Here is a 16,932-nt window from a genome sequence, read left to right on the forward strand (position 1 = left end):
TCTGTCCTTCTCTTAATCCACTGGCAGTAGAGCACGCTCAGCTTGGGACTTCTGTCCCGTAATATTTGAACCATCACATGTGGTAGAACATCTTCCAGAAATGACTCTCTATCCTGCACAAATAATTCATAGTAATAATAATAATAATTATTGTAACGGAGAGGTCCTCTGTTACTTATGCTTGAGATAGCCCTTATGTATTGAATGATATTTGCACAGCACATTTGCACTTTTAGTATTTTTGCACAGTTCACCTTGCAGTGCAATATGGAGAGTGCAATATGTTTGTAGTGTGAGGTTTTATTGTTGAGGTTGATTGAATGCTTAACATTACCTGTTTGTCCAGCATGATTGGGCTGGACCATATCAGGATAACAGAGGGGGGTTATGATGTGAGGGTGCAATACGTTAGTCCGACAGCGCATTCCTCCGACAGCGCAGTGCTCCGACATTAAACAGTAAACCCGAACCAAACCCGCACCCTAATCCTAACCGCACGCGGATGCCACATAGTCGGAGAAAAGGTCTGTCGGATTAACGCATGCCTCCCATGATGTGATGTGTGTTTGCAATTGCTAATAATGTTGAAGTAGAATCATTATTGGTGTAGTTCATGGAGTTTTAATAGATGTTATGAGAGTTAATGTTATCTGTATTTATGTATGTGTATTATTCGGTAATGTACCCTTTGACGTGGTTGAGTCCAAACTAAGGCAATTAGTTTGGACAGCTGAGTATAAAAGGCTGCCAACCACAAACACACTCTGTTGGTGGTAGGATGAGACCATGTCATTTGTGTGAGAGAGCGTCCATGTATTTTTGTATTGTCTGTGAAACAATCAGAATAAATACACCTTTTTGGTTGCACCCTATCAAGGCCGCTGTACTAACTCCAACCTCTAAAGCGGGCATTCTCACAATTATAATAATTATAATAATAATCTCCTTCATCACAGCTGGGAGACTATGTGTTGTCTTACAGCTCCTGTTTAATCAAATTAAATATGACTATTGTTCAAGATTTCTAGTTGGCCCGGATCCAAACAAACCTTCTAAAAAAAATGAAATGTACTGTACTTTCTTGGTAGCAAATATGGAAGGTAACGCACATTTCTGTTTGTCCTTCAATGAACTATAAACACTCAAATATTAATGGTGAGGTGAAACCATGTTAACCAAACATTTAAATATGGACTTGTTCCTTTGACTGCGCTTCCAAACAGAATGATCGCCATCTAGTGGATGTTTTGGGAAACTACTTAGAGAGACTCAAACCTACTAACACTACTACTGTCAGTGGCATACCAATGTTGTTGATGAGTGGACTTCATTTGTTTTGTTCAGTGATGGAAGAAGTACTCACATGTTTTACTTTAGTAAAAGTGACAATACTACAATGTAGATAATACTCTGTTACAAGTAGAAGTCCCATATTAAAAATGTACTTGAGTATAAGTACAAAAGTAGTGGGCATCAAAATATACTTAAAGCACCCAAAGTAAAAGTAGTCATTGTGCAAAACGTCCCATTTCACAGGTTCATAATGTATCTTTTGAAAATAGCAGATCTACAAGTTCACAATGTGTCACATTGCGACACATTGTGAGTGTGTAGATCGGGTAATTTAAAATGGCCAAAATGTACATATAACTATAATGGGATATACATATAACTAGTAACTAAAGCTGTCAAATAATTGTAGTGGAGTAAAAAGTACAATATTACATCTGAGAAGATTAGTAAAAGTATTGAAAATTGGAAATACTGCAGAAAGTACATCCTAGTAGTCCATGTGCAAGTCAAGTGCACAAGAATCCATGCAGGAGTCACAAGTCACTAGACAGTGTGTGCGTGTGCGTGTGCCTGTGCCTGTGCGTGTGCGTGTGCGTGTGCGTGTGCGTGTGCGTGCGCGTGTGCGTGTGTGTGTGTGTGTGTGTGTGGAGGAGGAAGAGTGCTGTGGTGGGGTCCCTGATCATCGCCTGGGCCTCCCCTATACTCCTCTGGGTGTAGAGGTCCTGCATAGCAGCTCAGTTGTTAGGATGTGCTGCTGTCATCAGCCTCTGTAGAGCCTTGCAGTCATTATGGGTAAAGCATCTACAGGTGCTGCAGACAGTCAGGATACTACAATCTTAATATGTAATCAAACTGTCTGTTCACAGGGCCATCCAGAAGCTCAACGGTTACCAGTTTGAGAACAACGCACTGCGCGTCTCCTACATCCCAGACGAGACCTCTGAGCTGGAAGGAGGCCAGCGGGGGCCAGACAATGGCCGTCGCCCAGGTTACGGTCCCCGTGGCCCCCGTGGGGGGTCCCCCGGTTCTGGAATGCCCCCGAAACACCAGCATGCCGACATCCCCCTGAGGCTGTTGGTACCCACGCAGTATGTGGGTGCCATCATCGGCAAGGAGGGCGCGACCATCCGCAACATCACCAAACAGACTCAGAGCAAGTGAGTGGTCGGTGCCTGTGTGTGTGTGTGTGTGCGCGTGTGTGCGTACGTGCTTGCACGCACTCATGCCTGTGTCTGTGGATCGCCATATGTTTTGATAATTGAACCTGAAGTGACTCAGAACTCTGGTTTCTGATTGTTTCGTTGTAGGATCGACGTGCACCGTAAAGAGAACGCAGGCGCGGCCGAGAAGCCAATCAGCATCCACTCCACCCCCGAGGGCTGTTCCTCCGCCTGCCGCATGATCCTGGAAATCATGCAGCAGGAGGCTAAAGACACCAAGACGTAGGCTTAAAGCATGTTACAGTCATGTTACATAAGACGTCATACAGCTGTGAGCCTGTTAGATTGGCTATTTTGGGTGTGTGCCACTGGCACATCTGTATGTATAAATCAGGCTTGAAAGTGACATGGCATTATATCCGCTGACACATTCTCTTTTAAACCACATATGTGGTTTGCCAGGCACATTTGATGGGAAAAACAGGAAGTAAAATTTGCTATATGAGGGCTTTAATGTCTCTGGATATACCAGAGTTTTGAAATATTCATTAGTTTTAGTTTTCAGTTTGGTGTTTGATATCAGTTTAGTTGTAGTTAATTTTGCAAGTGCATAAATACTTTTAGTTTTAGGAACTGACTAGTTCTACTTTAGATTTATTGCTTTGTTTTCGACATCAGACATTATGTGGAATTCTATTTCAAACTGACTGGTCCATTCCCATTTCAACAGTTACTCATGTTAGATGTGTGTTTGTGTTCCAGCGCTGAGGAGGTCCCTCTGAAGATTCTGGCTCACAACAACTTTGTCGGTCGTCTTATCGGGAAGGAGGGACGCAACCTGAAAAAAGTGGAACAGGACACAGACACAAAGATTACCATCTCCCCGTAAGACACGCACGCACGCACGCACGCACGCACGCACGCACGCACGCACGCACGCACGCACATACTCACTCAATGTATTGTTCAAGAACACTTCGATATGATGCCCAGAATGTACCGGGAAACTTCTGGCTCCTAGGTGGCCTCTCTACCTACAATTTTAATTACAATTTACAATGTAGACATTTAGCATACAGTCTATCAAGAGCAACTTTAATAAACAAGGTAAATAATCACATAAATAGAATGCAGAGAGGAGAAAAGTGTAGTCGGTGCCTCAAGAAATTAGGATACCAGGTAAATAATGAACTTCTTCATCTCTTAACAACACATTATCTAAATAACATTCTGTACATATTAATCACTTAAAGTTTAAGTGATTCATTCTTAAACAAAGGGTTTAAGACTTAAACCTGATCTACAAGCTCACAATGTGTCACAATATATGCAATGGGTTGTGAGTTTGTAGATCTCATATTGTTTGCTATTTAAAAACAAATGTTAACCTATAATGACACGTCCAAAATAGGGACGCCAGGTTGAAAGTGGTTAAGTGTCTATAGGCTGCTGGACTTGACTCTACAGAGATGAGAAAATGCCACTTCCAATCCATATAGACCAATTATTTGTTTACAAACATTGAGGCTGGACGCACAGGTGACTGTTTCATGTAATCAATTCCCAACAGATCCCCAAACCTGCTGTTTTGGGGAGCGCTGAACCAAGGATTATATATTTCAAGAGCGAGAGATCACCGTAAAAATCCTAAGCATTCTTCCTCCACACTGGGGGAAAAACAGCATCTGACATTTTGATGGGATGCATTTTTACACGTGAGGCAGTGACCACTTTTACATTGCATCTTATGAGCGGTGGGGTTCCTTTGCTGCCGACCTGCGTGCGCATACTGGTTCGCATACAGACGTCGTCTGTTAAGGCGTCTATTGCTACTTCTGCTATTACTGGCAGCAGTAGTCTCTAATCGAAGTAATCTGAGGTCCGTTCCAACTGGTGACTGTTTTGTGTGGTGATTTGCTGTGTCCAGACTCCAGGACCTGACCCTCTACAACCCAGAGAGAACCATCACAGTGAAGGGGGAGATCGCAGCCTGCTGTCTGGCTGAGGTGGAGGTCATGAAGAAAGTGAGGGAAGCCTATGATAACGACATCGCTGCTATGAATGTGAGTTTGCCAACACAACACATGCACATACACACGCAACACACATACCGGTACACACTCAAACGCACGCACGCACACGCAGACGCGCACGCACGCGTGCACACACGCACGCACGCACGCACACGCAGACGCGCGCGCGCGCGCACACACACACACACACACACACACACACACACACACACACACACACACACACACACACACACACACACACACACACACACACACACACACACACACACACACACACACACACACACACACACACACACACACACACACACACACTCCTAACAAAGGATTCTGTCTCTTCTCCAGCAACAGACTCACCTGATCCCAGGTCTGAATCTGGGCGCTCTGGGTCTCTTCCCTCCCTCCTCTTCCATGCCCCCTCCCCCACCAGGAAACTCCAACCCTGGCGCCCCCTATGGCTCCTTCGGTGTAAGTGGATATTGCATGACATTATGAACATTACATGGATGACAGGTATTTTATTATTCTGTTAGTAGATTAATACTATTAAAAAAATACTTCTAATCAGTGTTTCTAGATTGGAAAACATTTGTACAAAATTATGAGCTATGTTAAAAAGTTCTCAATATGTCCCATATACCATTTATATGCGAATTAGTGCCACCATTATCGAAACATCTATTTTCAATATGAATCAGCCAATATTGCACTTAACTGAACAAATTGTCTATACATGTTTTGAGGGTCAAGGATAAAAATTAAACTATTCTTATAGTGATCACATACAGTACCTGTGGCATGCTGGTGTGTAAATGAGTGCTGCCATTACAATATAACCACATTTATACCCATTATTATTATAACTTTTTTAGCCATCTCCTGTAATTGAGAGGTGTCTTCTAACACCTCTCAATTACTTCCAACCGAACTGCTCTAGGAAACTACATGGGAGCCAATCAAAGTTGAGAATTACTTCCAACACAACTTTTTCGTCCGTCTTTCAGCAGCGGGCAAGGGCTCAACTTGGCGGGCAGCGCTGCCCAGCGCTGACACTTCTGCTCTGGGAAACTTTGTTAACTTGGAGCCAATCAAAGTTGAGAAGACCTGGTGTGAAAAACTGGGGGAAAAAATAAATTGGCCAATATGAGCTTGTGGGAGTCAAACTATGGGCTTGTAGGAGTGCTGAATCCATTCCATACCATAAGCTATACAAGGACACCTACCTACACTTCATCATTGGTGTGGGGAACAAGAAACATATAATCAGTATGCACTTGGTAATAGGATGGCTGCACCATGGTAATAGATTCATTTCTGTTGTTTCTGTTGTTCTGATGTTTATCACGAACATGGACATAGACTCTTAGATCACCTTTCAAAGTTAAAGCCAAATTATACCCATTTCCATTTGACTTTCTAGGAATCACAATAATCGAAACATACCACTCAACAAAAAATAACAAGTGAAAATTATGGCCACCACGATTTGATGGATAGGCCCCCTGAAAAGTAGGCATGGCCACTTATCTGGCCTGAGAGTCAATTTTACTAAAAGCAAATGGTTGGAATGGATGCCGCACCCCCACAAACCCCTAGTTAGACGTCCCACAAACTCATATTGGCCAATTTATATGTTTCCAGTTTTTCACAGCAGGCCTTCTCAACTTTGATTGGCTCCCACAAGGTTTCCCAGAGTGGTTGGGTTAGAAGTAATTGAGAGGTGTTATAAGACACCTTTATGAACACATTGGTGAAGAAAGCTCTTTTGCAGATGGCTAAAAAAGTTGGCATAATAATAATTGGTAAAAATATGATGTGATTATATTGTAATGGCAGCACTCATTAAGAAGTTTCATTGCGATCCTTGACCCTCAAAACATAGGTCTAGCCACCTAATTTGTTCAGCAATATTTGCTGATTTAGTGAGAATAGATGTTTCGATAATGGCGTCACTAATTTGCATATAAATGGTGTATTCTAACATAATTCATCATTTTGTAGATTTTCTTTTCCAATCTAGAAACACTGATTAGAAGTATATATCCGGGGGGTGCATGATACCCCGTTCTTCCCACTAGACTAATGGTCACACAGCATCTTAACCATAATATGCAGAGTGTCAGATTAAGTAGGAAAGAGGATAAGATAAAGGCCCAGCCTCAACAACTATTGTCGAGGCGCTCCATCTCTTAAGGAACATGAATAATTCACCTTTGCAAAGCATTACCAGCTAAAAGACGTGTGTGCGTGTCTCCAGGCTCCAGAACAAGAGACAGTTCATGTGTACATCCCAGCCCAGGCAGTGGGGGCCATCATTGGTAAGAAAGGACAGCATATCAAACAGCTGAGTCGCTTCGCCGGGGCTTCCATCAAGGTCTGTACTGAACACACAACAGCTGTTACGTTGTGTAGCAGTGCATTGCGTTGCACACACATTACTGCACATCTTACTGAACGCATGTACATGTGCTCAATTTATCACTTAATATATTTACTGAACACATTATTGAACACATGTCTAAGAATGCTACTGAACATTTTGCTCACGTAAACATAATGAACATGTAAAGCGAAGTAAAAACAACAGCAGGTGTTGGATGATTATTTATGTTCTTGTGTGATGTTAATCTCTCCCCTCCCCTCCTCTCCTCTCCTCTCCAGATTGCTCCTGCCGAGGCTCCAGACTCTAAGATGAGGATGGTTATAGTTTCAGGACCACCTGAGGCACAGTTCAAGGTATCAACTGGGGCCACCACTTAATTTTACCTTCTTGACCTTCAGATCATAGCTCATGACGTCCTACGTTTTATTACAGATTTCATTTGATTTAATTTCCATCACTTCCATCACTTACAAAACAGCACCTATGTATAATGTAAATGATAAAAGCGACGCGTTGTGAGCTTGTGTATTGGTATAAAGTGGTTAATGCATGCTTTGCAATAATAATACAAATCTACCAAGTAACTAGTATTAAGTTTTCAAATAATTGTAGTGGAGGGCGTGTAGGGGCGACAGTGGCTCAGGGTAGAGTGAACTGGAAACTGCAAGGTTCCCAGTTCGATCCCGGGTTCCCCCAGAGTTAGTGTCAAAGTGTCCTTGAGCAAGACATTGAACCCCTAATTGCTCCCGATGAGCAGGTTGGTGCCTTGCATGGTTTCCTCCGCCATCGGTGTGTGAAGGTGTGTGTGAATGGGTGAATGTAATGCACAATCTATGTAAAGCGCTTTGGATAAAAGCGCTATATAAATGCACCATTATCCATTTTTACCATTTAGTGGAGTAAAAGGTACAATATTTGCCTCCGAGATGTAGTGGAGTAAAGTATTAAAACAATTGAGTAAACATACCTCAAAATTGTACTTCAGTACAGTACTTGAGTAAATGTACTTAGTTACTTTCCACGACTGCAACAGACTACAAACCAAACACCCGAATGCTGATGTATAACACCAGAATGCTGATGTATAGATGTACATAACCGTACATTCTATTATACTGATGATGAATTCTATAAAACTGATTCCCCCGATACCCCCCAATTGCACATCCCCGACTACAGCTAAAGAGTTTTTGCTGCTAAAGTTCCTTTTACAGAAGGTTAAAGTATGGGTTTTGCCTATACCTGTTAATCTATATATTTTCATTACGGGGCCAGGCTTCCAGCATGGACCCGTATTGTTATTCGCATTATTCCATTTCTTCTTCTTCTTCTTCTTCTTCTGCCGTTTTTGCCAGTTCTGGCTGAACCGTGCATACGCTTTTTATGAAACTCGGCCATATGATAGATGGTCATGAAAAACGATCAAAAAATAAATCTCACAATCTTTCGTCAAAAGGTGGCGCTATACCACTCAGTTGAAAATGCCAACTTTGAACAGGTACAACTCATGCCCTGTTTTACCTACAGCCATAAAACTTCAATACACACATGCGTCTCCTCATGATGAACAACTTTCACACTCTGACTTTTGACCTCTGACCCTTAGATCTCCCACCATTTCGAATTATATGAAAAACAGTTAAAACCTATCTCCTCCTGGGATTTTTGAGTAACCTGCACGAAACTTTTTACACATGAACTTTGGACCTATACCAAAAAACGTTTGCAAAATATCTTCCATAAGTGAAAAAATTAAGCTTTAATGAGCCAATGCAATTTTTTGAAAATTGAAACTTTAAACAGGCAAAAGTCATGCCTCGTTTGGCCGACAGCCATTAGACCTGCTTACACATGTGCCTTGACTAATGAGGAACACATCTATCACGTTAACCAGTAAGCACCGCCCTTATATTGTCCGCAATCTTGAGCAGTTTGAAAAACACTTAAACCCAGGATTTTTCAGCTATTTGCGTGAAACTGTATCATCTGTGTGATCTCCTTTCACATGTTCTTGTCTGTTGGTGGCTTCTCGCTTAAATGTGTGCCCCACAACCTGAGGGTCACCAGTTCAAGCCTCACTTGGTGCAGACTTAATCTAAGTTGCATTTCACACAATATGACTATCAATGAATACATCTGCAATTGTTAAAGATAACATGAAATACTTAATTGAGTGTTTTTTACATACTTCATTGTGAAAATAGCTGATCTACAATCTCACAACTTTTCAGATAGCAATGAGAGTATGTTTTTTCAATGTATAACATACTTCATTGTGAAAATAGCCGATGTACAATCTGACAACTTTTAATGGTTTGTGAGCTTGTAGATCGGCTACTTTCACTAGTTTTGGTTCTGAGGAGATGTACAATTTCTTCATTGGTAAATGGTTTGTGAACGAGTGATCTTTGTGTTAGTGAAACAGGGGCTTGGGTCATGACAGAAGGCAAGAGTTTGTGATCCTCAACAGACAATATCAGCCTAGACAAAGCTATAGCACTATAGGTAGTGTTGCAGCTACCTAAGAGTGCCTCACGATCGCAAGGTTTCCGGTTCAAGCCTCACTTGATGCAGACTCATTTAAGTTGAATTGCAAAAAACATGACTCAATCTATTCCGTTTCCATGGCTCTCTCTTCAATCTATTCCGTTTCTATCTTCAATCTATTCCGTTTCTCTGTCTCTTCAATCTATTCCGTTTCTATCTTCAATCTATTCCGTTTCCATGTCTCTCTCTCTCTCTCTCTCTCTCTCTCTCTCTCTCTCTCTCTCTCTCTCTCTCTCTCTCTCTCTCTCTCTCTCTCTCTCTCTCTCTCTCTCTCTCTCTCTCTCTCTCTCTCTCTCTCTCTCTCTCTCTCTCTCTCTCTCTCTGAGGGTCGGCCATAGCTGAGTGGTTAGTGAGCCCGCCTAGGGAGCCAGAGGCTCTGGTTGACCCAGGTACGATTCCGGGCCAGGTCAGCAAATGTGTCAATGAAATTTGTCCCTGAGCAAGACTCTTAACCCCTAATTGCTCACAGGCCCTCATTGGAAACAAGACCGCAAGGACTTTCATGAACTGACCTGTTAAAGGAATTATCATTTCTCTTTCTCTCTCCTGGCCCCGTATTATCGCTGCTTGCAGCTATATTCTTATCTTGTTTTTCTTGTCAATTAAGTATTATCTTGTTGTATATTTTATTGCTGTTGTTAGCACAGTTTTGTGGAACATAGTTTTGTGGAACATGCCACACCAACATGTTGTAGTACCTGTAAGCGTGAGTGACAAATAAAACCTCTTGATTCAATCAAAACCACACAGAAACTACTAATGGCTATTGCTTGTTTAACCATAGTGAAACTTTGTCTCCCTCTACAGGCTCAGGGCAGAATCTACGGCAAGCTTAAGGAGGAGAACTTCTTTGGGCCGAAGGAAGAAGTCAAACTGGAAACACACATCAAAGTGGCTGCTGCCGCTGCTGGCAGGGTAATTGGCAAAGGAGGCAAGACGGTGAGTCATGGTTCAAATAATCTTTTGACCAATTTCAACCTGGCGTATTTTGGGGTTGTCATTATAGGCGAAAATGTTAAAAAAATCACACCCTCTGTGAAGGAAGCGGTGCCTTTGGGGCGGGGCTTAACTCATTTCAGTTCGTCCCTATTGGTGGTCTGAGTCCACTTATCAAATTTGTACTTGGTAGCATGCTGCAAACTGGAATAATGGCTGTTTGAAGCCCAGCCAATGGGCAGACAGAGGGGGCGGGGCTTAAGTAATTACAGTTCGTCCCTATTGGTGGTTTTAGTCCATGTACAAAATCTGTACTCCGTAGCATGCTGCGAACTTGAGTTATGGCTGTTTAAAGGCCAGCCAATGGGAAGACAGAGGGGGCGGGGCTTCAGCAATTAATGCTGGTCCTTATTGGTGGTCTAAGTCCACATACCAAATTTGGTGGAATGCTGCAAACTGGAGTTATAGCTGTTTAAAATCCCGTGCTCATCCCGTGCTCATACGGACGGACGGACATAACATACGCTGGGGGTCCCTGCACCCCTCTTTGATAACCAGTGGCACGTGTGGCCAATGAGAGGAGAGATGGCATAGGCAATCTCCAAGTCCGTGTGTGTGCGTGTGTGTGTGTGTGTGCGTGTGTTTGTATGTGTTGCTTCTTTGCCGTGCTCATCCCGTGCTCATACATACGGACGGACGGACGGACGGACACAGAGACACGGTCAAATGTAGAGCGGTTGGCACCGCTAAAAATCTTAGCAGATCTGCATGGTCGCAGCGCATCGCGATGTGAAGAGGGAGCTTTTAGATCGGTTCCTATAGCTGTTTGACATGACACTATAACCCTGGTAGGATACAGAACATAGTCATATTTGTTGTCCCTGTATGCAGAAACACAAGATCACGGCTTTAACTTTTACTTCTATAAGTAAAGAAAGGCAAGTGATTGAGTTAGCCATGCTTTTTTTCTGTTAACTCCTGCAGTATACAGTAGGAAGGAAGACAGTATGTCAACCAAGCTGTAGACATGATAATCAACCGCTGCTTTGAAAAAAGGACCGGAAAACAGGAGGAAGAAAACGGAACTGTAACTTGAATGTATTGTTAACCAGAATTGAAGCATCAAGACAGTTGGTGCTCAATAAGAACAGATCAGATATAGATGATACGATACGATACGATAATACTTTATTGTCAGTTTGCACTGAAATTTGTCTTGCGACCCAAACAGCCATGTATGCAACATATAACAGTACACACATTTGACATGACACAAGAAAACAACAAAATACAAAATACATATAAAGACATGCAAAGACAAGAGCAATGTCCACCACTCAGCCTACCCCTGGCCTATAACTCTGTTCAATGAGATGATGTCTGTTCAATTTCTGACCATGGTCTGCTATTTTCTGAAAAATCATGAACATTTGTGCAAATACTTTAAATATATATTTTTAAAGCGAACATGTTAAATCAAATCCTTGCTTCTGCCTTTTCAAAATAAGATATAATATGCAATTTATTTAAGAAATGTAAGCATTTCTTTATTTTTAGAGGTATTAAAAAGGTCTTAAAAGGTTTTAAATGTGTACTTTAAGAAGTGCGCAGATACCCTGCCTGTACTACAGGGAGTTGACAGTAAGCCTTTACAGCTGTAGCGACTGTAGAGAGGCAGGTGTCCTATATCCTGTGTCCGTGTGTTACCAGGTGAATGAGCTTCAGAACCTGACTGCTGCTGAGGTGGTGGTCCCCCGGGAGCAGACGCCCGATGAAAACGACCAGGTCATCGTCAAGATTATCGGACACTTCTACGCCAGTCAGGTACATCCCTGCACTGTACACCTCGTAAACGACCTTGCACATTCATGTATACCGCTCCATCCAGGTACATACACCTCATAAATAGATAGATAGATAGATAGATAGATGGATAGATGGATAGGTGGATAGATACAAAACATTACATCAGTAGACGTAGAATGCAGTCACAAACTATAAGTTATAAGAATTAAAAAATCACACCCAGTGTGAAGTGGGCGGTGTGGTCACAGTGGTCATCACAGTGATGGAAGTGATTCACTTAAAAAAAAACATAGAAGTGTTTTTTTTAAGTGCATAGTCCTATTTATAGGGCTATGCACATGTGTCATGTGTTTCTAGCCAATCACAGTCCTGAATAGAGTCATGGTGGCCAATCACGGTGCAGGGTTAGGGGGGTACACTGGTGGCCAATCACAGCGCAGGGTTGGGGGGGTGCAATTTGGATCGATGTCCAAACCTCACATATAGTGGCGGTTGCACCGTCAAAAAATCCTAAGTAAAAAACACAACACAGTTGTGAAAAATGACCTCACGCCTTTACATAGACCTCAAGCCGAGTACACACACCTCGTTTGATTTTTTTTATTTATTACTACATCGTGATGTCACATTTGAGTAGACATCGGCCATCCCTAAAGCATTGGTTCTCAAAGTGGGGTCCGGGGACCCCCAGGGGTCCTTGAGGGGGTTCCAGGGGGTCCCCAGCAAAATGTGTGAAAATAGCATCACAATAGTTTTAACCTTTTATACTTTGGCTATTCAAAAATAGCAGCTCATAGCACGGCACTCAGCACGCTTGCTATTTTTGAAAAATCTTGAAGATTCGTGCAAATCTTTGAATATATTTATTCTAAAGCGAACATTTGAACACAAATCTTTACTTCTGGGGGGTCCCAGAAGTAAAGAACACATGAATAGACGGACAGAGCGGGGACAGCAACACATGGAACCAGAGATTAGACGTAATGCAAACGAGGGATTCTTAACTTAAAGCATTCTGCCCCCCTTGTCCTTCTGATGTCCAGTTGGCCCAGAGGAAGATCCGGGACATCCTGACCCAGGTGAAACAGCAGCAGAAAGGGGGAATGAGAGACGGCGGGATGAGAGACGGCGGGATGAGAGACGGCGGCATGAGAGACGGCGGAATGAGAGACGGCGGAATGAGAGAAGGAGGAGGATCCGGGCCCCACCCCCAGGGCCTCACAGAGATGGGAGGCACCCCGCGTGAGGGAGTGACTCAGGAGCCACGCAGGAAGTGAGGGGTCCCCTCCAGCCCACCCTGAAGGACGTGGGCCCCCCCCTGCCTGACGGACAGACAGACAAACAGACAGACCCATGGACGGACGAAAGACGGACGGAAACAGGAGAACGACACACGGACCCAGCGATTAGACAGGAAGTGATGTAAAAGAGGGAGGGATTATGCCCACTAGCCAGAGAGAAAGAGAAGATGTTTTAGAGAGAGTGATAAGGAATTAAAAATAAGAAAAAAGAGAAAAATAAAAGATGAAATGAATAAAAAAAGAGAGGAAAGAAAATAAAACTTGAGAACAGAGACCAGATGCCAGGCCAGAAAGAGAGACTGAATGAAGATGGAGGGATGAAGGAATGGATGGAGAGAGACAGCGGGGAAAGGGTGTTGTCCTCTCAGCGTGCCTTAGCAGAGCCCCGACCAGCTCCTCGTATGACTCTGAACGCCACTGGACAGGCGTACGCAACATGGCCCACATGATTCTGCTAATGAGGACGGAGCCTATAGCCCCTGTTGCTCATGCCTGTCCAGATGTGTTCGGATCCACCGCAGTGCCTAGAATAAAGAGGTTAGCTTACGTTTGCTCTGGCCTCTGGTACAGGAGATCAGTGTCTTCTGAGACATGCTGGGAGTCGTTCACACGGCCCTCTGTCTCCCCTTCAAAGCCTCTCCAAACATCTCCAGACAGTCCTTTATTTTAGGGGTGGTTTTTTTTAAAGATAGAGATATATGTATAGAAATGTTTTATTCAGAGCTATTATTGATAGAATGCAGTGAGGCGGAGCCGGGAGAGATGATGAGGAAACCGCTGCAGCGGCTGTATGGGATAGGTCAAAGGTCTGGCAAGAAGCCCCACCCGCCCCTATCCCTCAGCCAATGAGAGTTTAGCAGAGGGGCCGTAGATGTTAACACTGCTCTTTGAATGCCCCTCCAACTAATGGAGGGGCTAGAGAAAAAAAAAGTGAAAGAAAATATGAGGTTGTAAATAAATAATCTTCATGGAATTGTTAATAAACGCTGTGTCCCGCCATCTTGCCTCCCCCCCAGTCCCTGGCTCTGTGATGCGTTGCTATGATGATGTCGTAGCCACAGTCAGAGCTGGTGTGAGTGGGGTTCAGTTGTGTGGTGACGGACGGTACAGTGAGAGACAGTAAGGTTAGCGGAGGCCGCGGCTAAACCTGCAGTTTTATTGCAGCGCTAGCTTCTTGATGTGGAACCGTTAAAACACCAATGATGTGTTTTAAAAGAATACATGACAAGCTTCCAGCAGCTATGCTAGCTGGCAGGCGGCCCGCACCTTAAACGGCATATTTTATATATATTATATATATGATATGTGAGTTAGCCCGGCCCCTTGAGTGAGTGCATTGAAGGCAATGGAGTACAGAATGCAGTTAAGTCCTACAATGACAGACAGACAAGGCGTGTCTGATATCATCTGCTCATTGTCTTATCGGGCTTTGTTCTCAGACTCAGGTTTAAGGTTCAACTTGGACAGAGAGGGTTCTTTTTCTTCAGACAGTGCTTGCTTTCCTTAGAACATCCTAGCACTGAGGTCTTTTTCATGTTTGCATTGATAAACAACAGGACAAAGATGGCCTGGGTGTTCATCTTTTCACAATGAATGCTTGAAAAAGACCAAGTTGGTCCATGGTGAACCTTGACTGAATCTAGCTGAGAAATAACGCCCCATGTCTTCCAGAAGCTCCTTGCCTTGAGCTCGGACATGGTGAAATCAGAAAGATGGGGAGTGGTTTCTTCATTCTCTCTCCCATTCTGCCGAAGGCCTGTGGGTGGAGACTCCAGACCCCGCCTGCGTATGATAATGAGGGGCGGGGCCAAAGACTGGACGCTCTCGCCAAGACTAGAACAGATTAGAGAAGAAATGAGATGAAAAACAAAAAAAGAAAAAAACTACCTCAGGGTGTAAGTTACCTCAGTATTCCTAACTTTTGTTTTGGTTTTGCTTGCTGGTGTTTTATATGAGAAAAAAAAAGAAAAGCTGAGAGTCCTGAATATTTTTTATTTTTTTAAGGAAAAAGTATTTTTTTTAGGTTTTGTCTTGTTGCTTTGGGTATTTTTTTCTGTTTTTTCAATGTGTTGTTGGTTGCATGTGCTCAGGATGATGAGGAGGTTGTGCTTTATAGCAGGGAAGAGATGAAAGACCAGAGAATGAGGGATGGGGTCAAGTGCCATCTTGCCTTTCTGGGGGGGGGGGGGGGGGGGGCAACCTCTGGGTCTTCCTGAAGTGTGATTGGAGCATCCGTTCTTGGAAAACGGAATATTGGCCAATGGGGAGTGGTGTTACTTGAGAGGAAGATTCCTAAAGTGCATGGTTGGTGACCGCACGCACACAATATTTGAGAGTTCACTAGATATTGATGTCAACTCGACAGATGACTATTATTCAAATGTGTTTGTAATACAAGCTGTGATAACTAGTGCTAAAGTATATACATGCTGCCTCAGAGGAACCCACATCCTCCTCAGGGCACGTCTTGGTGATGGCCCATCTTATTCCTAATGACAATACTCCTCTCTCTCTCCATATGTGTGTGATCATCGTTGCCTTGTGCCCTGAAGGGACCTTCCTTTCCTGCCTTATTGTGATGATCTATCTCATCACAAAGCGCCAAACTTTTGAGAGTGCTCAACAAGCGCCTAAAGTAACTCAAAACAGCAATGCTTCTAGCCCAAAGTGAGAACTGTGAGATCATACATTTGTCGTAACAAAGACAAAAATAACAATGTAATTTAAGTTGATGCAAAATGTTTAAAATCACTTTAACACTAATGTCCCTATTTTGGGCATGTGAAGAACATTTCGCACAGATTAAAAAAAGAAAGAAAATAACCGATCCATGCATCTGAACTTGTAGATTGGCTCTCACCACTGGGGGCAGAAGCGTTCCAGTTGTGAGTTGCATTGGAGCACAGCAGTAACGGTCCATCAATGGTGGCTGTGCCGGAGAGCAATGTAACTGTATACGAAAAGCTACCTGTACACACACCTTAACTAGCTCTGACTACACTGAATGTGAATATTTATTGCCTGTGCACTGACCACTACACCTCAAACGCTCCCTGTTGGCTGTGTGTGTGTGTGTGTGTGTGTGTGTGTGTGTGTGTGTGTGTGTGTGTGTGTGTGTGTGTGTGTGTGTGTGTGTGTGCGTGCGTGCGTGCGTGCGTGCGTGCGTGCGTTCGTGCGTGCGCACACGCACATGCGTGTGTGCGTGCGTGTGTGCGCACATGCATGCGTGCATATGCGTATGTGTGTTTCTGGTTGAAAGTGTGTGTGTGCTTTGTGTTAAGTTGGATTTAGGTGTTGATTTTCTTGGGGGGGAAGTGGATGGGTGGGGGGAAAAAAAGCAGAAAAAAGTAGGACAAGAACCTATGGTCCTCTTGTCAGCAAACGACTGACTGAGGAGAAATCAAGGAACCTTTAAAAAATGGGAGCAAATAAAGCAAGAGAGTTGAAAAAAAAAGAAAACACAAAAATAC

At 43.4% G+C, this 16,932-nt stretch overlaps 1 protein-coding gene across 1 annotated transcript in view; it reads left to right on the forward strand.

The window, feature by feature from the left end:
• The window catches only part of igf2bp1 (insulin-like growth factor 2 mRNA binding protein 1), a 65,692-nt gene extending 51,373 nt beyond the window's left edge, over positions 1–14,319 (forward strand). The window contains 11 exon segments of the mRNA XM_084072354.1: positions 2,160–2,450; positions 2,601–2,735; positions 3,216–3,338; positions 4,381–4,516; positions 4,835–4,955; positions 6,647–6,696; positions 6,699–6,863; positions 7,151–7,225; positions 10,227–10,358; positions 12,066–12,179; positions 13,205–14,319. Of these exon segments, the coding sequence (XP_083928480.1) occupies positions 2,160–2,450; positions 2,601–2,735; positions 3,216–3,338; positions 4,381–4,516; positions 4,835–4,955; positions 6,647–6,696; positions 6,699–6,863; positions 7,151–7,225; positions 10,227–10,358; positions 12,066–12,179; positions 13,205–13,438 (1,576 nt within the window). The 3' untranslated portion in view covers positions 13,439–14,319.
• Positions 14,320–16,932: the final 2,613 nt, after the last annotated feature.

This window comes from Gymnoscopelus microlampas (assembly GCF_963454915.1).
Source record: "Gymnoscopelus microlampas genome assembly, chromosome: 11".
NCBI classification, from domain to species: domain Eukaryota; kingdom Metazoa; phylum Chordata; class Actinopteri; order Myctophiformes; family Myctophidae; genus Gymnoscopelus; species Gymnoscopelus microlampas.